Source organism: Mustela lutreola, chromosome 7, assembly GCF_030435805.1.
Source record: "Mustela lutreola isolate mMusLut2 chromosome 7, mMusLut2.pri, whole genome shotgun sequence".
Classification (NCBI taxonomy): domain Eukaryota; kingdom Metazoa; phylum Chordata; class Mammalia; order Carnivora; family Mustelidae; genus Mustela; species Mustela lutreola.
In genome coordinates, this window is record NC_081296.1 from 126,005,657 (window position 1) to 126,028,899 (window position 23,243).

The 23,243-nt window shown below is 34.3% G+C and overlaps 1 protein-coding gene across 3 annotated transcripts in view; it reads left to right on the plus strand.

Annotated features, from left to right (window-relative positions):
- Positions 1-23,243, plus strand: part of EML5 (EMAP like 5) — a 177,834-nt gene that overhangs the window by 21,657 nt on the left and 132,934 nt on the right. For 2 of the 3 annotated variants that reach the window (XM_059182578.1, XM_059182580.1), the window contains exons 2-5: positions 7,991-8,150; positions 17,984-18,082; positions 19,184-19,252; positions 21,891-22,076. In XM_059182578.1, the coding sequence (XP_059038561.1) occupies positions 7,991-8,150; positions 17,984-18,082; positions 19,184-19,252; positions 21,891-22,076 (514 nt within the window). Of the gene's footprint in view, positions 1-7,990; positions 8,151-9,772; positions 9,785-17,983; positions 18,083-19,183; positions 19,253-21,890; positions 22,077-23,243 lie in introns of those variants that run through there. The other variant, XM_059182579.1, reaches the window with a different exon arrangement.

A 23,243-nucleotide genomic window follows, 5' to 3' on the forward strand; every position in this document is an offset into this window, starting at 1 on the left:
TAACCAACTGAGGCACCCAGGAGCCCTAAAAAGCTAGGTTTTTTTGAAAAAAGTGATTAAATTGGTGAATTTTCAGCTAGACTACCAAGAACAAAAAGATGGAAGTTACTAGTATTCATCAAGCTATCACTGCAGACCTAAAGACATTAAAAGGATAATAAGGGAATACTATGAACAACTATACATAGAGCTATTTGACAACTTAGATGACATGCACTATTCCTTTGAAAGATTCAAGCTATTATAGCTTACCAAGAAGAATAGGTAACATGAATAACCCTCTATTTATTAAAATAATTGGATTTGTAGTTTGAAACATTTCGAAAAAGAAAGCCCCAGGTACAAATGGTTTCACTAATAATTCTGCCAAACATTTAAAGAGGGAATAATACCAATTCCACATAGCTCTTACTGACAATAGATGAGGAGAGAATACTTCCAACTCATTTTATGAGACTGGCTTTACTTTAATATGAAGTCCAGACAAAGGCATTAGAAGTAGAGGAAATTACAGACCACTATTCCTCGTTAACATAGATGTAAAAATTCTCAATAAACTAATCAAATAAAATCCATCAATAGAATAATACCTTGTGACCAAGGGGTTCATTTCAGGAATATAGGGTGAGTTCAATATTTGAAAACTAATCAAGTCAACTCCCTGTATTAAGAGACTAAAGAAGGAAAATCATGATCTTCTCAACAAATGCAGGAAAATAATTTGACAAAACTCAACATCTGTTCATGTATTTTAAAATGCATAGCAAACTAAGAATAGAAGGCTACTTCCTTAACTGTATAAGCATCTATAAAAAACCTACAACTAACATTATGCTTACTGGTGAGAGACTGAATGTTTTCCTTATAAGACCAGGAGAAAGATAAGGATGTCTTCTCTTTCCTCTGCTAATTCAACATTGTACTGGAAGACTAGCCAGTGCAATAAGGCAAGAAATACAAATAAAAGACTTAGAGGAAAGGAAGAAATAACTATTCCTAGATAATTTGCTTACATAGAAATTTCCAAATAATTTATAGCACTCACACACTACTCCTAAAAGTAGTAAGTGAATTTACCAAGGTCATAAGATACAAGGTCAATATGCAAAAATCGGTTGTATTTCTGCACACTAGCAATTAACAACTGGAAACGGAAACTAAAAAACAGTACCATTTATAAGAACTCAAAAACCAATCTTGCATAAATTTAACAAAATCTATGCAGTTTTTGTATACTAAAAACTATAAAATGAAGCTGGAAAAACAAAACAGAGAACTTAAGAATGGAGTATATATATAATGTTCATGGACTGGAAGACTTAATGTAGTAAAGATGTCAGTTTTTCATAGATTGATTTATAGAGTTTATTTAATCCCAGTCCCAACAGGGTATTTAGGATATATAAACTGATTCTAAACTTATAGGGAAGATAAAGCAATTGGAATATCCAGAACAATTTAGAAAAGGAATGAAGGTGGAAGACTCAAAGTACTTAATTTTAAGGATTATTATAAAGCAACAGTAATTTGACCATATGATATTAGTGACATGATAGATACATTGATTAGTGGAACAAAATTATAAGGTACATTTTATGACAAATTAACATAGTCAATTGATATTTGACAAAGGTACATGAACAATTCAGTTGAGAAAAGAGTGGTTTGTTTTTTTTTTTTAAGATTTTTATGTACTGATTTGATAGAGATCACAAGTAGGCAGAGGGGGAGGGGTGAGTGGGCTCTCTACTGAGCAGAGATCCCGATGCGGGGCTTGATTCCAGGACCCTGAGATCATGACCTGAGCTGAAGGCAGAGGTGTAACCCACTGAGCCACCCAGGCGCCCCAAAGAGTATTTTCAATCAATGGTGCTGGAATATTTGGACAGCCATATGAAAAAATAAGCAATTACACCTTATACAAAACTGACCCAAAATGGATGGTAGATTTAAATGTGAAACATAAAACTACAAAGATTTTAGAAGGAGACTTAAGAGCAAATCTATATTACCTTTGGTTGTGCAAAGGCATGGTGTATAAAAAAAATATGAAATGTACTTCATAAAAATAAAAGTTTGCTCTGTGAAAGAAACTGTTATGAGAAGGAAAAGAAAAGCTTCAGCCCGAGAGAAAATATTTGCAAATCACACGTTGGACAAAGGGATTTGTGTTGAGAATACATAAGTTAATTTTAAAACTCAAAAGTATGAAGACAACCCAATTAAGATGGCTAGAAGATTTGATCAGATTATAAGAAACATTAGTCAATATTATTCATCAGGAAAATTCAAATAAAAAAGATTGACCCCAAGTATTAGTGAGAATGTGGAGCAACTAGAAATTGCATACTTTTGGGGTATATCACATGGCACAAGCACTTTGAGAAATTGGTGGTTTCTTATAAATCTAAACATGTACCTACCCTATCCTCCTTTCTGTCTTAATGAATTTTCTTATTCTCTACTTTTCATCAAAATGGATTCATATAATATGTGGCCCTTATATATCTATCTTCTTTAATGTATATGCTTTCAAGGTTTGTTCATGTTGTAACATATGTCAGGATTTTATTCCTTTTTATTGCCAAATAATAATTCATTGCATAGGTATATGCCACGTTTTATCCATTCTTCAATTGAGGAACTTTTTGGTTGTTTTCACTTTCTGGCTATTATGAGTAATGTTGCTGTGAACATTTGTATATAAGTTTTGTAAAGACATATGTTTCCAGGGTGGCTCAGTCATTAAGTGTCTGCCTTCAGCTCAGGTCATGATCCCAGAGTCCTGGGATCAAGCCCCACACTGGGCTCCTTGCTCCGCGGGAAGCCTGCCTTTCCCTCTTCCACTCCCCCTGCTTGTGTTCCTTCTCTCACTATTGTCTCTTTCTGTCAAATAAATAAATAAAATCTTACAAAAAAAAAAAAAAAAACCCAAACCATAGGTTTCCATTACTTGGGAATTTAGAAGTAGAATTACTAGATCATAAGATAACGCTATGTTTAGCTTTTGAGGAATTGCCAAACCATTTCTGGGAGGGGCTGTATCATTTTACAGTCCCACAGCAATATTTGAAAGTTATGTTTCCTCCATATCCTTGCCAGTACTTGGCATAATATAAATTATATATATTTTACATGCACAAATATTATATATGTGTGTATATATATATATTGTGTGTATGTGTATACCTACACACACATCCATACTGTCTTTTCAATCATGGAAGTGGTATATCATTGAGATTTAGATTTGCATTTTCCTACTGGCTAATGACATTGAGCATCTTTTCATGTGCTTTTTGTCTGTCTTCCTTGGGGAGATGTTTATTCAAATCCTTTGTCCATTTAAAAAATGGGGTTATTTATGGTTTTATTGTTGAGTTCTTTATATATTATAGATATAAGTCCCTTATCAAATCTTTGCAATTATGTGTTCACATTCTGTGTGTTTTGTTTTCTTATTTTTGATAGCTGTCCTTTGGAACATAAAAATTTATTTTGGAGGCACCTGGTGGCTCATTTGGTTAAGTATTTGCGTGCTGCTTGGGTCATGGTCCTAGAGTCCTGGGATCAAGCCCTACATCACTCCCTGCTAAGTGGGGCTTCTCTCTGTCCCTCTGCTACCCCCCCACCCCCCGCTTGTGCTCTCTTGTTCATACTCTCTCTCAAATAAATAAAAACCTTTTTTCAAAACAGTTTTTAATTTTGATGAAACCTATTTTATTTTATTTTTTTGTTGCTTCTGTTTTTGGTGTCCTATCTAAGAAACCCTTATTTTATCTGAGGCTGGTAAGATTTATGTTTTCTTCTAAGAATTTTATTATTTTAGCTTTCACATTTTGAATTTTGAATTTTTGTATGTAGTTTAAAGTATGGGTCTAGATTTTTTGTTTTGCATTGTGGATATTCAGATGTCCTAGCACCATCATCTTCCTTTGAATTATCTTGGCATCACTCTTCATGGAAGTCAGTTGACAATGTATTGATTTATTTCTTGACTCTGAGTTTTGTTTCATGATCTGCATCTCTGTGATGCCAGTGTCATGCTGTGTTGATTACTCTAGTTTTATAGTAAGTTAGTAATTTTTGAAATTGGAAGTGTGAATCTTCCAATTTTGTTCTTTTTCAAGATTGTTTTAGTTATTCTCAGTTTTTTTGTCAGCTTGTGAATGTCTCCAAGACAAGCAACTGGTATTTTGGCATGGATTGGTTTTAACTCTAAATCAATTTAGTCAGTATTGCTATTTTAACTATATTACAAGCTTGGAATATGAGATATCTTTCCATTTATTTAGATATTTTAAATTTTATTTAGTGGTGTTTTGTATTTTTCTATGTACAAGTCTTGTACTTTTTTGTTACGTTTATTCCTAAGTTTTCTTTTTTGATGCTAATATAAATGAAATTGTTTTCTTCATGTAATTTTCAGATTGTTCATTGCCAGTGTATAGAAATATAACTGATATTTTATGTTGATTTTGTATCCTACCACATTGCTGAACTCATTTATTAGCTTTACTTGGGATTTATTTATTGTTTGTGATTTCTATATACAAGATAATGTCATCTGCAAGTAGAGATAGATTTACTTCTCCCTTTTGTTTCTTTTTCTTGCCTAATTGTCCTGACTAGAATATCCAGTACTGTGTTGGATGGAAGTGACAAAAGCTGACATCCTTATCTTGTTCCAACACTGAGAGGGGAAACTTTCAGGCTTTGACCATTAAATGTGATAACACTTGTGGGTTTTCATAGATTCCCATTATCAGATTGAGGACGCTCTTTTTATTATTTTTATTTTTTTAATTAAAGTTATGTAGATAAGATTTTTTCAAAACACAATTGGTCATAATACATTTGATAATATATTAAATATGAATTATTCATTTTCATAAGAAATAAAACTTTTATATGCAGGATTTTAATCCTCAGTTGCGTATTTTTATCACAAAAGAGGTTAGATTTTTGTCATATGCATCTTCTGCCGAGATTAATGTATTTGGGCCTTTTTTAAAAAACTTTTTTTTTGTTTTTGTTTTTGTATGTTGAACCAACCTTCCATTCCCACTTATCTTCCTTCCTACTGGTTACTCATTTAGTATTCCCTGACTTGATGAATACCATCTAAACCATCCAGATGCCCAAGCAAGAAATCCTAGACCCTTCTCTTTCCCTTACTCACTACATCCAATCAGTTGATTTTGTCTTTTTTTTTTTTTAAGATTTGATTTATTTGTCAGAGAGAGATTGAGAGAAAGAGAGACTGAGCAAGCAGGGGCAGCCAGAGGCAGAAGCAAGCAGTGTGGGACTTGATCCCAGGACCCTAGGATCATGACCTGAGTCAAAGGCAGCTGCTTAACCTACTGAGCCATCCAGGAGTTCCCAGTTGTTTGTGTCTTAATATGTTCCTAAATTTTCCCACTTTGAATCCACCCTCACTCTGATGCCAGGGGTGATTTTTTTTCTTCCCAAAGTTGAATCTCCTATTCTAAATCTACTTGTAGAAAAGTTTATGAAGGAGAAATTTCTATGAACTCCCTGCCTTCTGATAATGTACATAAACTATTACCAGCTGTTAAGTCTTTGTCTTGGTTTTAAAGACTCAGATTATTTTCTGTGAATTATGAGTGACATTTCTGTTTCTTGAAATGAGATTTGTGTTATAGTAAGTAGCCAAAACGGTATGGTATTGGCATAAAAATAGACACATAGATCAATGAAACAGAGCCCAGGAATAAACCTACATATATATGGACAATTAGTTTACGACAGAGGAGCCAAAGACATGAAATGGAGGAAGGACATTCTCTTTTTAAATGAATGGTGTTGGGAAAACTGAACAACCACATACAAAAGAATGAAACTTGACCACTATCTTATACTGTACATAAAAATTAACTGAAAATGGATTAAAAACTTGAATGTAAATCCTGAAACCATTAAATTCCTAGAGAAAAACAGGTGGTAAGCTCCTTGACATCAATCTTAGCATTTATTTGTGGATATGACTTCAAAGACAAGGGAAACCAAAGCAAAAGTAAACAAATTGAAATATATCAAACTAAAGAGCTTCAGCATGGTGAAAGAAACCATCATCAAAAGGAAAAAGCAACCTACTGAATGGGTATTTGCCAAAATTACATATTTGGCAAGGGATTAACATCAAAAACATAAAGAACTCGTACAACTTAACAAAAAAAATCTAATTAAAAAAACGGGAAGGGGGCACCTGGGTGGCTCAGTGGGTTAAGGCCTCTGCCTTCGGCTCAGGTCATGATCCCAGGGTGCTGGGATCGAGCCCCACATCAAGCTGTCTGCTTTGCAGGGAGCCTGCTACCTCTTCTCTCTCTCTCTGCCGGCCTTTCTGCCTACTTGTGATCTCTGTCTGTCAAATAAATAAATAAAATCTTTTTTCAAAAATGGGAAGAAGATATGTATAGACATTTTTCCAAAGAAGATAAATCAGTGGCCAACAGGTACATGAAAAGATGTTCAACATCCATAATTATTAGGGAAATGCAAATCAAAACCACAATGAGATATCACCTCGCATGAGTAGACTGGCTATCATCAAAAAGACAAGAAAAAAACACATGTTGGAGAGAATGTGGAGAAATGGGAACCCTCCTAAATAAAACCCTGAGAATGTAAATTAGTGCATCCACTATGTAAAACACTATGGCTGTTTCTTAAAAAGTTGACAATAGAACCGCCATACTATCCAGCAATTCCTCTTCTGAGCATTTATCTGAAGAATGTGAAAACATTAACCAAAAAGATATGTGCAGCTTATTGTTAATTGCAGTATCATTTACAGTAGCCATGATATGAAACAGTCTAAATGTGGTCAGTGGATGAATTGATAAAGAAGGTGGGTATATACACAGAATGGACTACTACCATTCCATAAAAAGCCATAAAAAGTGAAATCAGATGGCAACAGCATCAGTGGGTGAATGGATGAAATTAGCCATAAAAAGAGTGAAATCAGATGGCAACAACATGGATGGACCTTGAAGGTATTAGGTGAACTAAGTCAGAAGGAAAAAGTAAAAAACAATATGATCTCGTCATATGTGAATCTAAAAACAACAACAACAACAAATAAAACAAAAATGAACTCATACACAGAAAATAGATTGGTGGTTATCACAAAGGTAATGGTGATTCTACAATGGTGGGTGGTTGAGGGGTGGGCAAAATGGGTGAAGGAAGTCAAATGTATGACGATAAATGGTAACTAGATTTTTGGAGGTGATCGTTTTGAGATGAATATAGATACTTAATTATAATATTATATACCTGAAACTTATATAATGTTACATACCAATGTTACTTCATTTAAGAATGGGATTTGTAATTCAAGTATTATCATAGGGGTGCTGCTAAATACTATTTTTGGACACTAAGATTAGAGTAAAATTGGAGACAAGGCTTAAAAACAGATGAAGACCAAATGGGAAAATGGCATGTGGTAAGGTTGCTACTAATTTGTTGCTGAGGTGCAGTTGATCTCTTGAGAGAATTCTTTTCTTGCAAAGTTTACACACGTTGTATCATATTACAGAGATTATGAAGTCTATCATCAGTCTGCTTATCACATACATATACTAGTTAAGTAACAACTTTTTGCATGAATTTTTGTAGAAGTTATTTATTTATTTTTAAAGATTTTATTTATTTGACAGAGACACAGCAAGAGAGGGAACACATGCAGGGGGAATGGGAGAGGGAGAAACAGACTTCCTGCTGAGTAGGGAGCCCGTTTGGGGCTCGATCTCAGGACACTGGGATCATGACCCAAGCCTGAGGTAGATGCTTAATGACTAAGCCACCCAGATGCCCCTGTAGAAGTTATTTTAAATCCAAATTATTTAAAATGGATAACATCTAATTTTTGCATTGGTATATATAAAGTTTACATCTATCAAATACTATAAAAGCTCTATAATCAATTTTAAGTCAATTTGTTAATTTATTTATTTTGCAGCCTTGCATTGCATCCTGAACGAGTATTAGTAGCAACAGGACAAGTTGGGAAGGAGCCTTATATCTGTGTTTGGGATTCATACACTGTGCAGACCATATCAGTTCTAAAGGATGTTCATACACATGGTATAGCCTGTTTAGCATTCGACTTAGATGGACAGGTATGTGATATTTTTTCTCTTTTCCTAAACTATATCTTAAAAATGTGTACCATAAGAAATTATTATAAATCTATAAATATTAAATTGGAAAGCAATAGATGAAAGATGCCTATTTGTTCAAGGGTAGAGGTAGGTAGGTTGGGTGGATAGTTAATGAGTATAATAAAATAAGAACAGTAAGGAGTCTTTATTTCATGTATCAAGAACTTTTTAATCAACACTATTATGAAAGCCAAAGAGATTCTGACTCAGTAGAGTATTACCTAGTTGTCCTAGAAAATTTTACATATTAATAACTCTTTTCCAGGTAGTTGAGTTGATAGGACAGATGGGAGACATCTTAGGAAAACTAGGTTTCTCTAAGTAGAGCTGTATGCATTTTTTCGGTTATTTTAAAGGTTTCTGTTAAAATTACATTTTTTATTGAAAATAGAGGCAGCTCTTATGAGCTATTTTTATACAAAATCAAAGTTGAAAACAAAGTATAATTATCATTCCACTTACTTATTACTCCCCAAATTATTATCTACTTCTAATTAATAATTGTTAAAAAAATTAAACATGCCAAGAACTTTTTTGTGGTGCTTTCATGAAACTTGTTATACCAAAAACATATTTAAGTAGTAGTAAGAAGTTGAATTTTGCAGATGTGGTTAATTTATAGCCTTTAATTTTTATGTTAAAATTAGACTTTAAAAATCATTTTAATTTTTAAAGAAATTTTAGTTACCTGCTTTTCAGTTCATAAAATTAATTTTATATTGATATTTTACAAAAACAGATTACATTGTGTTCTGTTTCCTTGAAAATGATAAAGTACATGTTTTATTTATAACTCTGAGGAATAGCTTATTCGAGTAGCATTAGATTAATGACTTTCTTTTAAGAGTCTGGTAAGAGATCTTTAAAGACTTAACTGGAAGCTTTCATTTGGGGAAAAATGTGTTTCTAGGTTTAATATCAATATGTAGCAGTGATTGGCAATTATAGATCCTTAATTTGCACCCCATTTTTACTATTATTTTTCAAGTCCCTTACTGTCCTCATATCCATTTCATTTTCTTTTTTTAAAGAAAGAGAATAATACTCTTTACCTACCTTACAGAAGATTAAATTTTATGAAACAAACCTCCACAGCTTTTTTTAATCATTTATCAAGTGTTCTGAAGTCCAAGGTGTATTAACTATAATAAGCATCTGTATACTTTAAACACAGATGTTTTCTTAATTTTGAAATTGTTCTTTCTAAATGTAATATGTTGCATTGTTGAGGAATTTCTTTAATATATACAAGGAAAAGTCATGCCCATAGATTTTCCTAGTTGAAAGGCCTTTAATTTTGCTTAAGTAACTTGAAAAGCCTTGGTTACATGTATTATCACAGATCTTTATGAGAATGTGTTACTTAAAAATTTAAGCTTATAGAAAACATAACAGCTAAAAGTTACTGAGCACATACTAAGTACCAAGCATTGTGCTAAACCTACCTTATCTTATTTAATCCTCACAGCAACCCTATGAAATAGATACTATTATTATCTCTATTTTACAGATAAAGAAACTGAGACTTAGAGAGGTTAAATAACTTGCCCCAGGTTACACAGCTAGTAAATGGAGCCAGAGCGGAAACCCAGGTCAGTCACACTCCAAAGCTCATGTTTTTAACCGCAATACTCTCCTGCCTCCCAAACATGGAACTTAGGAGGTAGTGATTTATATTTCAGAAGGAATTCATCCATCTTAAATATAGTTAAAGCTTATAAGGAACTGCTGCCAATTGAAGATTAAGTTAAGAAGAGTATCTCTGAAATGATATTACTGAGAAAATGTTTTAGTTAAAAAAATATATTTGAGAACATATCTATTCACTAATATCTATAAACTGTTTATGAGTTATCAACTAGAAAATATCATATGATTTTTGCATTTTGTACTAGGTTTGAAACTATAAGTGCTCTGTTAAGATTTATCCAATGAATGAGTTTCCTTATTGGTAGTAAGCTGAATGTTATTTTCCCAGAGGCTTTCTTCTAAATGGACTGAATACTCTAATACCAGAAGTCTGCCTTACTGAGAACAATTAGGACTTGATATGCATGTAAATGCACATCAAATAGGAACTCAAATTTCTTAGTGGGAAGAAGGAAAATTTGAGTGGTACTTTGTCTTGAAAATATAAAATACATTTTAAAAACATTTCTCATATTAAAATCTAAGCTATAATAACAGATCTGGTGATTCACAGAATAAATAAGAATAGTGTTACTTTTTAAACCTAATTTTGTCAGTTATGTGACGTTACAAAATAAAATGCTTTAGTTTACCTTTGACTATTGGTACATGATTATGAAGAGAGTAATTTTTGCAAAAACAGTAGGGGAGTTCACTGGTTTTTTCAAGTGCCTTTTAGAAATCTCTTGATATCAGGACATAGCTCAAGTGCCTAATGTATTTTTCTTGAGTTTTTTTTCCTATTTCTTTGCCAGACCTAATTTCCGATGGCTTTATTTATGATTATACCAGTATTTACTCCATTAAGCCCTGAATCTTTTACAGAATTTGTGATTTTACTTTGTAACAACATGACAATTGTTATGTAATGAACACTGAGATTACCAGGACCCCCATACTAAAATCTTTTAAGTGTAACTGCTCCTTATTTGAGTATGTTTCACAGTTGCAGGAACTTATGGGATCATCTAGTTGTGTCTTTTGGGATATTTTTCTTATTTGAGAATTTAGTGTGCTAAAACTTTTTAATGAATACTTCCAATTCAATTAATGGACACAACGAAGATTTTGTTTGGGACTTAGATCAAGGAGGAATTTAGGAAGATGGTTAGAGGCTTCTTTACCTGGTTTTCTTTCTCCCTCTCTGACTTTTTACTTCTTAATCTTTAAAGGAGCTTTTCCTTCTATCTGGTTCTTAAATATCAGTGTTATTTAGGAGTTTGTAGCCGCCTTATTCTCTCACATGATTTTAACGTCCCCATCAGTTAACAGTGGCCCCGGCTTCTCTCCTTAACTCTAGACACCCCCTCCCTTGCGTGTCATACAAATATACCAAATATTACACATTTAAAACTGAATCTCCCTTTATTCCAACTCTATTAAAACACAAAGTTTATTCTTTCTCTGGCTCTGGCCTACATTTCTAGCTTTGTCTCCTGCCACTTTCCAGGTGGTACTCCCCTAAGCTATCCTGAATTAGGCTTTTTCTTGAAAATACCATGATCTCTCTAATCTTGGTGTCCTTTGGTCTGAAAGGCACTTTCTCTTACTTTTCTACCCAAATCCTCCTCAGTCTTTCAAGATACTGTTAAAGCATTACTTTAAAAAGTTTCTTGTTTATTTGGAAGAGAGAGAAAATACATGCATGAGGCAGGGAGAGGGAAAAAGAGAAAGAGGAGCAGACTCCTTGCTGAGCAGGGAGCCTGACAAATAGCTCCATCCCAGGATTCTGGGATCATGACCTGAGCTGAAGGCAGATACTCAACTGAGCCATGCAGACACCCTGAAAGCATTACTTTTACTGGAAAACCTTATTTTCTTCCTTATCTACCTAGGCTGGGTTAAATGTGAGGGAAAAATGATAAAAAAATGACAGAAAGCTAGGAGAGGAAGTAGTATTGACTTGATTATTTCTACCTTATCCTCTCTGCTGTTACTTAACCTATGTTGAGGGAGGTTGATTTTGGCTATGTAAATTTGCTCAGAGAAGTGCTCCCAGATCTCTTTTGTTACTGCCTATATGTTTGGAGGCTCTATGGAGATACATGGAGTTTTAAAACTTTTGACCAGTTGTGGTTTGCTGTTTGTGTATGATGAGCCAAGTCAGAGAGAAAGGACGGTGCCCCTTAACTGTCCCTCACTTGATGCTTGTCTTGTGAAATTTTAATCTCTACACAGTAAAGATCTCTTTTAGCTAGATACTGATACCTTATAGTTCCGAACTATTAAAGACTCTCAAGAAAGCAAATCCTCTCCTTTTGTTCCCTTGAGATTTCTGCCAGCATGATTTGATGGAGAGCCATAAGAGACTATATACTGTATCTTTTTATGGGAGCCATTTATTCCACCCATATGAAATATAATAAATAAATAAATAGTAATTCTACTTTGCAGAAATCTGTTTCTAACTGGGTACTTGATGACCTTTCTAATTTGGAAAGGAAGAGGGCATAGGATCTTTCTTTCTTTCTTTCTTTCTTTCTTTCTTTCTTTCTTTCTTTCTTTTTGTAAGATTTAATTATTTGAGAGAAAGAGCATGTGGGTGCATGTGTACCCTCACATGCCTGTGTGTGAGTCGGGGGAGGGACAGAGGGTGATAATCTTCAAGCTGACTCTCTGCTGAGCACAGAGCCCAACTCAGGGCTCACACCCATGAGATCTCACACCCATGAGATCATGACCTGAGCTGAAACCAAGAGTTAGACACTCAACCAAGCCACCCATACACCCTGAGAGGATAGGTTCTTAAAGTTAATTAAGATTATGGTAAGCTGGGCACCTGGGAGGCTCAGTGGATTAAAGCCTCTGCCTTCAGCTCAGGTCGTGGTCCTGGGGTCCTGGGATCAAACCCCACATTGGGCTCTCTGCTCAGCGGGGAGCCTGCTTCCTCCTCTCTCTCTCTGTGCCTGCCTCTCTGCCTACTTGTGATCTTTGCCTGTCAAATAAATAAAATCGTAAAAAAAAAAAAAAAAAAGATTATGGTAAGCTAATAATGATGATAGCAAACATTTTATAATATAGTAACTCTCATATTAATTTTCTTGTTAACCCTATGAAACATGTTTATTATCCCCACTTAACAGGTGAGGAAACAAGATACAGAGAGACTGCATAACTGCTAAAAGTAATCCAGTTCATGAGAAATGTAGCTAGTGTTTGAACCTAGGCAGTCTGGTACCAGTGTCTATGCTTTAAATAAGAGATTAGTAAACTTTCTGTAACAAGTCGTATAGGAAATATTTAAGCTTTGTAGACCATACAGTCTCTGGCTCAGCTAGTAGTAGCTCTGCATTGTAGTGGGAAAGCAGTCATAGACAGCTTGTAAAAGAATAGGTATGGCTGTGCTTCAATATAACTTTATTTACAAAAACGGGGTACAGGCAGGATTTGGCTTGAGTGTTATAGTTTGCTGACCCCTGCTTCTAAACCAGTGCTTTTCACATTTTGTGTTGTGGGCTGATCCTTATGATTTCTTTTTTAACCCTTCAGTTACTTAGAAGTGTATTGTTATTTTCCACCCATTTGGAGCATTTTCTGCATAGCTTCCTGTTATTCTAGTTTTTGTTTTTGCCAGACAACATAGTCTGTATTTTAATTTTTTTAATTTGTTTAGGCTTATTTTGTGATTTTCATGAAGCTCATATGTACTTGGAAAGATCGTGGAAAAACAAGCTGTTTTGTTTCTCCATTTGTTTACTGTGCTGTTTTGTTTCTCCATTTGTTTACTGTGCTATTGTTACTTGTTTTACTTACACATATTTTGTAAATTTTATAGCTGTTATTTTTGCTTTACACAGTTTTAAAAGAAAATTAAAAACAAAAGCCTTATTTACATATTATTTGGGCATTCTTCATTCACAAGTGTATCATTTCTGTGTGCCTGAAGAAATTTCCATTATTGTATCTTCTAGTGCAGATTTGTCAGTGGTGTATTTTCTCACCTTCTGTTTACTTGAATAACATTATTTTGACCCAATTTTCCAAAGATAATTTTGGTAGGTATACTATTCTATGTTACCTTCCCCTCAGCATTTTAAAGATTTTATGTATTTGTTTATTTGAGAGAAAGAGAGTGGAAAGTGCGAGTGGGGGAGGACCAGGATCAGAGGGAGAGGGACGGCCAATTCTGCACTGAGCTCAGAGCCCACTGCAGGCTTGGTCCATGACCCTGAGATCATGACCTGAGCCAAAATCAAGAGTCCAGAGCCAAATGGACTGAGTCACTCAGATACCCCCACCCCTCAGCATTTTAAAAGAGGTTATTCATTGTCGTTTGACTTGTATAGCTTCAGATGAGGAATCTAGGATAATTTTTTAATCTCTGATCCTCTCCACCAAAATTGTCTTTTTTTCTGGCTGCTTTTAAGATTTTTCTCTTTAGCACTGGTTTTGGCACTTTGACTACCATTTGTGTTGATGTATGTTTTTTCTATGTTTGATTATTTTTGCTGGTAGTTCACTGAGCTTCTTAGATTTCTGGGTTTATGGGGTGCATCACATTTAGAAAAGTATAGCCATTATTTCTTCAGGGTTTTTTTTGTCTCTTCCTCCATCTTCTCCTTGTGGAGCTAGAATAACTTGTATGTTAGATCACTTGATGTTTTTCTAACGTTAACTAAGGCATTGTTAATTTTTTTTCCATTTTCTTTCTGTGCTTTATTTTGGATAGTTTTTGTTGCTATGTCTTCAAGTTCATCTATCTTTTCTTAATGATCTAAGCTGCTATTAATCCTATGGAATGAATTTTTATTTCACATAATTTAACATTTATTTTTACAAGTTGTGTGTTCTTTTATGTCTTTTATTTCTCATTTTATTCCTTGTATGTTTTAAAATAATTATTGAGCAGGGCTTCTGACTGGCTCAGTCAGTGGAACATGCAACTCTCGATCTCAGGGTTGTGGGTTTGAGCCCCATGTTGGATGTGGAGATTACTTAAAAATATAATCTGAGGGACACCTGGGTGGCTCAGTTGGTTAAGCGGCTGCATTTGGCTCAGGTCATGATCCCAGCGTCCTGGGATGGAGTCCCACATCGGGCTCCTCACTCAGCAGGGAACCTGCTTCTCCCTCTGCCTCTGCCTGTCATTCTGTCTGCCTGTGCTCACTCTCTCTCTCTCTGACAAATAAATAAAATCTTTAAAAAAATAAATAAAATAAAATCTGAAATATTTCTTAAGCATCTTGAACATTTTCATTTTAATAGCTAATGTCTCAATTTTAATTATTCCTGTGATTCTTAGGTCTCTCTCACTCTCTCTTTTTTTTTTTTTTTTTTTTTTTTTAAGATTTTATTTATTTATTTGACCGAGACCCAGCAAGAGAGGAAACACAAGCAGAGAGAGTGGGAGAGGGAGAAGCAGGCTTCCCACTGAGTGGGGGGCCGGATGTGAGGCTCAATCCCAGGACCCTGGGATCATGACTTGAACTAAAGGCAGATGCTTAATGACTGAGCCACCTAATTGCCCCTCTTAGGTCTGCTTCTATTAATGGATTTTTATCCTGATTATATGTCACATTTTCTTCTTTGTTCACATGTCTAATAATTTGTTTTATTGGATGGTGGACACTGTGTATGTTACATTCTGAATTCTTTATTTTGTTGTATTCCTTTAAAGTGTTTTGGTCATTGTTCTGGCAGGTAGTTAAGTTCCTTGTGGATTAGTTTGATCCTTGTGAAAGCTTGCTTTCAAGCTTTTGGAAGACAGGGCTAGAGTAGCTCTTTCTCTAACATTATTGGTTTAATTTCACCACTAAGTTGTGACACTTCTGGGTCACTGAATACCTAGTGAATTTAAAGAGGTATCTATGTTCTGGTTATTGGGAACTCAAGGGATCCTAACACTTTGTGATCTCTGGCAATTTTTTGGCTTTAGCTCCTCAGTAATCGCTTTTTAAAAATTCCCCAGAGTTTGTTCTTTGCATGGCCTCATAGATTTCACCCTATGCATGCAAAGATTAGTGTTCTCAAAGGGTCCCATAAACAAATTTTCTGGGGCTTTTTCTCTGCTCTACGAATTCTAGCTGTTTTGACTTCTCTGAACTCCAGGCTCTGTCTTCTCAAATCAGCAAGTCTCCTGGGCTCTGTTTGGATTCTACCTTTCTACGCTGTAATTTGCAAACTGCTTCCTAGATGAGAGCTGGGGCAAGTGCAGGTCTCACCTTGTTTGTTTCTCCCCTTTCAGGGCTCACAGTGCTTCACTTCCTCTTATGAATGTCTGAAAGCATTTGTTTCATACATTTTGTAATTTTCTAGTTGTTTATAGTGGGGGCAGGTTCAGATCCTAATACTTCTCCGTGGCTGAAAGTCCATCTTTTGTGTTTCTTAATCCCTCTCACAGTTTCCATCTTCCTGTCTCCTCTTCTTACCTCTGTATCTTCATCTCCCTTTAAATGTCTATTTAACTCCTCCACTGTTTTAAATTTATTTTTCATTTCTAAAAATTGCGTTTGCTTCTTCATATCTCCTTGAATACTTTTTACAGTCTCCTATTCTTTGCTCGAATGAAGATACTTTGAAACCTTAATTTTATTTCTCTTCACCTCATAATTCCAGTGTCTGATGTTTTCTAGGACTGGTTTTGCTATTTGTCTTGACTTGCTAATTCTTACTCATAGTCCCTTATTTCCCATGGCTATGGGGGTTGGGGATGTTTGTTTATTTTTATGTTTACTGAATTGCTACCTGTAGGAATTCTTTGAGGGATGGATTGAAGTGTCAGTTCTCCAAATAGGATTTATATTTGACTCTGCTACACTGTTGAAGATGCTTGAAGAACGCTCAGACCACTCTGAAATTTTCCACTTGAGGAGTTCGTAATTAATGTAGAGTTAGGCCTTATGATTGTATGAAAGCTGTTTTTGACTATCAATTTTCAGGGAGGATTGTCTTTCCCTTAATGCATTGTGACCCCCCCCCCTTTATTTTCAAAGGAGTGGTTTCTTGTCTTCCCTTAACTTCTGAGGAGTTCACTGCTTTAGTCAGAAGTCTCAGGTTCAGATCTACACTATGGACTTGCCCTAAACTTTTTTTTTTACTTTAATTTTCAGCGTAACAGTATTCATTGTTTTTGCAGCACACCCAGTGCTCCATGCAATCCATGCCCTCTCCAATACCCACCACCTGGTTCCCCCAACCTCCCACCCCCCACCCCTTCAAAACCCTCAGATTGTTTTTCAGAGTCCATAGTCTCTCATGGTTCACTTCCCCTTCCAATTTCCCTCAACTCCCTTCTCCTCTCTAACTCCCCTTGTCATCCATGCTATTTGTTATGCTCCACAAATAAGTGAAACCATATGATAATTGACTCTCTCTGCTTGACTTATTTCACTCAGCATAATCTCTTCCAGTCCCATCCATGTTGCTACAAAAGTTGGGTATTCATCCTTTCTGATGGAGGCATAATACTCCATAGTGTATATGGACCACATCTTCCTTATCCATTCGTCCGTTGAAGGGCATCTTGGTTCTTTCCACAGTTTGGCAACCGTGGCCATTGCTGCTATATACATTGGGGTACAGATGGCCTTTCTTTTCACTACATCTGTATCTTTGCGGTAAATACCCAGTAGTTTGACTTGCCCTAAACTTTATCTCCTATTTTCGTTCAGCCTACAGGACAAAAATCAGGCTTCTCAGGAGTTAGCTGGTACTTTTAGAATAAAGTGTACATGGGAGCTCTCTTATCCTCCAGGACTCCCAGAAGTCTCTTTGTTTTTGTTCCAGATTTCATAATTCCTTGACAGCTCAGCAGTACATTTAAAAACATGTTTTTACATTTTTATCCAACATTGTTAGTTTTTAGCAGGAGAGATGTTTATGGTATTTTGTCAGTCCTACTGTTAGAATAGAAGTCTCTCTTCTGTTTCTTAATGTGAAGAACTATACTTATGCAGATATTACCAAGATGTAATACATCCAGCCTTTCTCTGTGAGGTCTATATAATATAAATGTGTAAGTTTTGATATGAAATATAAGTGTGTAAGTTTTGATGTTTAAGTTTATAATACCCATGAGGATAATTTGTTTGCATTTATAATTTGGTTTCTTTTTGATTTGTTTGCCTTTTTATTCCCTCATGGACTTCTTGGATATAATTCAGCGCTTGGTTTCAGTTGGACTTGATTCAAAGAATGCAGTTTGTGTTTGGGATTGGAAGAGGGGGAAAATGTTATCTATGGCTCCTGGTCACACAGATAGAGTAAGTATTCTCCATTGGAGTTTCTACTGGCTATTGGATGGGAAAAAGAGGAGAGCCAGGGGATATGTTTCCATGCTTTGTTATTACCAGATAGTTCATAGGTAATTAAAAATTTAAAGTACAATTATTAGACAATTGTGTATACTTAGATCGAAGTAGTTCACACTTTGGATTTAGTAAATAGATTATTTTAAAAGATGGTACTGTCAGAATTTTTAGAGTATTTTGGTGGTTAATATTTTAAAGTTGCACAAAATGGTTTTCGTGTAATCTGTCATGGTGAGTTGTTAAACATTAATTTATAAGATATATTCTTTATTATCACTGAAGAGAATAATTTTGTACATTTTTAAAGGTAATAAGCATCTTAGATGATTATGTAAGTAGGTGTCAAAGAAACATGATAAAGACTAATGATTTTTTTCTGCTATGAAATTATTTTTCAATCATTAGTTTTTACTATTAAAGTGCATGATTCTAATGTATATTTTATTTCAGCTGGGTTTTTTATTGTTTGCTCTTATAACAAAAATGGTTTGTATATATTTTGAGTTTTGGGAGAAGAACAAAGAACAAAGCTTGAGATCTCCATAACTTAAATATAGGTTAGTTTTGTTTGATCCATAAACAATAAAGCTAAAAAATAAAAACAGAATTTATACTGTGAAATAAATATTGTGATTATTTATGTAAGTAGATCTGTATGATAGAAAGCTATAAAAATGTACTCTATTTCACATACTTAAAGTTCTCTGTTTATAGCTATATAAGTGTTAAATGTACATTCAGTATCTTGCCTCTATAAAAATTATGTAGGTACCTGCCTCATGCTTTAGTTCTGTTGAACTATTCTTATTACTTATAGACAAAATTCTTTTAAAAATTAAAAACAGGTTGTTTTGGAAAGTTCACTGAAGTTAAGAAATAGTTTTGTTCATATCATTTACATATTTCTCATAAGATTGTGAAGTATGGGATTCTGATTATTATTTAGTGAGGAATATTGTTTTATGATGGTAGGGTTTTGGGGTTTTTGGTCTTTTGGATTCTTAAATGATTCTGAAAATAAGTATTTTAACCATGAATCTGATTTGTTTGCAGATATTTGATATCTCTTGGGATTTGTACCAGCCAAATAAACTTGTCAGCTGTGGTGTAAAACATATCAAGGTACTAGAAGAGTCTTATTTTATAATAGTCATGTATACTTACTCTCTGCTGCTAAGTACATACCACACTATTTACAACTTAGGTAGTCTTAGGATTTTGACAGTACTTATTTTTAAAATGTCAACATTTTTAACATTCTGTTGTTCAACCTAACAGGTATTTATTGTGTCATTACTGTATGTGAGGCGCTATAAGGGATATAGGTATGAGTAGGGAATGAATAAAACACTATTTATCAAGAAACTTATAGTCTTGTGAAGTAGGCTTTATTGTGTTCATCTTGTCTTCTCATGTTTTACTTACAGAGCAAAATGTGAGCATAGGAAACCAAGAAAAGTAAGAGGTTTCTTTCACAGAGACAAGATGGTGTGGCAGAAACCTCATGGACGGAGTTGGCTTTGCCACACTTAGCATTGTTTGAACTGGGATTAGTCATGTAGCCTCGTTGAGCTTTTTTCACATCTTAAAAGTGTGTCTTATAGAGTGGATTAAATAAGGCAGTATTTATTCAAGTGCTTTTCATAGTTCCTAGCACATGGTCATCTTTCTGAAAGTGTTATCTTTTACTTTCTCTATATTTACTCTCTGATTTGACCTTAGCCTTTGTAGTCACAGTTTATTTTGCTTATGAAAGCTCTGAGTTTTGTTTTACAATTATAGTTCAGATTTTGAAGCCCATATAACAGTTACTGTTAAATCCCTGGTGCAGATTGGAAGTGCTTGTTTTTCTTCCATCATCTAATTTAACAGTTCCTTGCAAAAGTTAATTCCTAGTAAGTAAGGTTCTCTGTTCACATTCTTTCTTTGATATGCTCACTTCCATTCACATTTTCTCCAGAGCATCTTTAGCTGCCACTGCAAGTTTGGTTTTGATATTTTGGTACTGATTTGATAATGAATAGTATTAAATATTTTTTGTACAAATATTCAGTAGCAAAAGGTTCTATGTTAGGTTTCAGGTACATAGTATAAGCACTGTGAAGATAGAAATTTTTGTTTTTTTCATCTGTGATGAACAAATGTTTGAGGTAGTACTTGATAGAAAATACTTAATTATTGGAAAATTAATAAGTAAACAGATCTTACTGTTTTATATTGTAAATAAAACTGAAAGTTCCATTTTCAGGTTTTAAACAAACTATTTTTCTGAATTAAACTATTTTTACTATGAGTTACATTTCTTTTCTTTTGGTAGAGTCAATGAAAAGCAGGGTAGATCTCTTTGTAGGCAATATGTGTGAGGACACTAAGTCCCAAAGATGATCTAGAACTTCCTTGTCCAGTATAGTAGCAATTAGCCACATGTAGCTATTTAAATTAAGTTAATTAAATTTAAGTTAAGTAAAATTTAATCATTTCTTCAGTCATTCCAGTCACATTTCAAATGCTTAAGGTCCACATGTATCCAGTGGTTACTTTACTGGACAGTATATATAGAGAGAGAATATATTCATCACCACAGAAAGTTCTATTAGATGGCATTGATCTCAATTATAGAACAATAGTTCTTTACTCTGAGTGTGAAAATTATTTAGTTGCCTGGGTTTGACTCTTCAGAGATTCTTTGTCCATTTACCTTGGTGGGGACCCAAGCAATACCATGTTTTATAATTTCCCTCAGGTGAGTCTAATGTGCAGCCAAAGTTGAGAATCACTCCTCTAGATGAAAATAATAGACTGAAAGGAAGGCTTTGTTGAATTTGCTGGAATAGAAGAGAACTAGTGATCCTTGTGCACAGGAATCATGGAGTTTTTAGAATTAAAAATCATAAAGTTTCATTGATTAAAAGCGTTCATTAGGTATTTAAATGGATAAGCATCACAATTTTTAGTTTTCTGAGGCTTCTGGTTTTAAGATCTTTAGGTCTTGAAATAAGATCTGAAAGATGAGATACGATCTTTATTATCAACAAATTATGTTACTTTAAGTGGTAATTTACTTATTATAAAGTTGAATTTATTCTCTGGGCCAAATATCTTTGTGTAAAACTCTTCTTATATCCTTGCCCTGTTCCATTTTTGTTTCTTTATTTCTTTCTGCAAACTATTAAAATTTATCTGAATCTACATAAAAGAACAAAAACCCTGGTCATAAAGATTTATGTTTGACTTCCTGTTTTCTCCTAAAAATGAACGAATTATTCCAAATATATATCTCTTTTATTTTTAAGCTTTATAAGTAAAGGAATTGCTCAGCTTTGAAATATCAATGAGAGCAACATTTTTTTCCCCATCTTTACTTCACCAAAGATTGAATGTTAGGTTTGGTCCTCCTTCCTATTAGTGTATATCATCTTCATTTTCATTGCTAACACATAGCCAGATCTTTCACTTGTTGGAGTTTCAAGTAGATTTTTTCCAGAGACCAAAGGAGGGAAGCGTAGCCTATTGTAAAAATAATCTAGCTCACCCCCCTTATTCTTACAGATAAGGATTGAAACCAGTGACTTGTCTGTTATAATATAGCTATTGACAACACTAGGATGAGGATGTGAACATTTGAATGCTAACGTTTCATAAGGGGATTTCTTAGGTAATTTTTGGTCTGCTGCTCTAATATAGCTTCACAGTATTAGAAATATTTTCCTTTATTTTATAAGCATTCTTTGGTAATTTGATGATACTGTGTACCTTTTAGTTCTGGAGTTTATGTGGAAACGCTCTGACCCCAAAACGAGGGGTCTTTGGTAAGACTGGTGACCTTCAAACAATTTTGTGCCTGGCCTGTGCAAGGGATGAATTAACATATTCTGGTGCACTTAATGGGGATATATATGTTTGGAAAGGAATCAATCTTATAAGGACAATACAAGGAGCCCATACTGTAAGTATATTTACATATTTTGAACACCTTTAGATAACTACTTAACTTCTTATCCTAGAACAAAAGATTATATAATATAGCAGACTTTCTAATCACTTCAGTTACTTGAAAAATGCTGTTCTAACTGAATTATCTGTTTGTTTTCAAGATTTCAATGAAGAAACATTATGCAATTAGACACATGGATATTCATTAAATTAGTATAATTAGTAACTTGTTTAAACCGTTGCTCCAGTATGGTATCTTTCTCAAAGTGTTGATAAAAAGTTTATTAAATTCAACAAAAGTATTCTAGGTTAACTACATTAGAGTAAAGTTAGTACTCTTTTTTGATTTTGTTTTAAAGATTTTATTTATTTATTTGACAGAGAGCATGAGCACAAGCAGGGGGAAGGGGAGGGGCAGGCAGAGAGAGAAGCACATTCCCAGCAGAGCAAGGAGCCCCATGTGGGATTCGATCCCAGGACCCTGGGATCATGACCTGAGCCAAAGGCCACTGTTTAACCAACTGAACCACCCAGGTGCCCCTAAAGCTAGTATTCTTATGACTAATTTACCAGTGGGAAATTTGGGGACAGTTCTAGAAAACAATACCTTTTTAATTTTAATATCATTTTTTATTGAGTGGCAAAGAAATTTAATTTTTGTAATTCATGAGATTTTCATATTAAAAAGTTAACAAATCTGGGGTGAGGGGAATCTGTTGTTAAAACCTTGTAGTTTTTTTTTTTTTTTTTTTTTTGATTAAGGATTTTTAGTAGTTGGGTCTCTTACATAGAGAAGGGAACTAGAGAGTGCAAAGCTGCCACATGATTAGCAGTGAGATCTCAAGTAGAGAAGTTATTAAATGTACTAATATGACCCACTATTAAATAGATAATATATCACATATTACATATATTGAAGAACCACTTAGAACAGGACTTGCTTTGAGCAAAATGTCTGAAGACCAGAAATACCAGATTCTTTTCCACAAAGATTGCAGCAACTCCTGTTTTCCTCATTAGTGCATAAAAATACCAGTTTCTTCCTTGTACACCTCAGTACAGGATGTGACCACTTTTGTAAATTTTGGGTTGCTTTCTGGCTGCAAAATAGTAACGTCTTGTTTTAGTTGTTTCTTATTTGTGAAATTTCATATATTTATTGGCTACTTGACATTCCTTT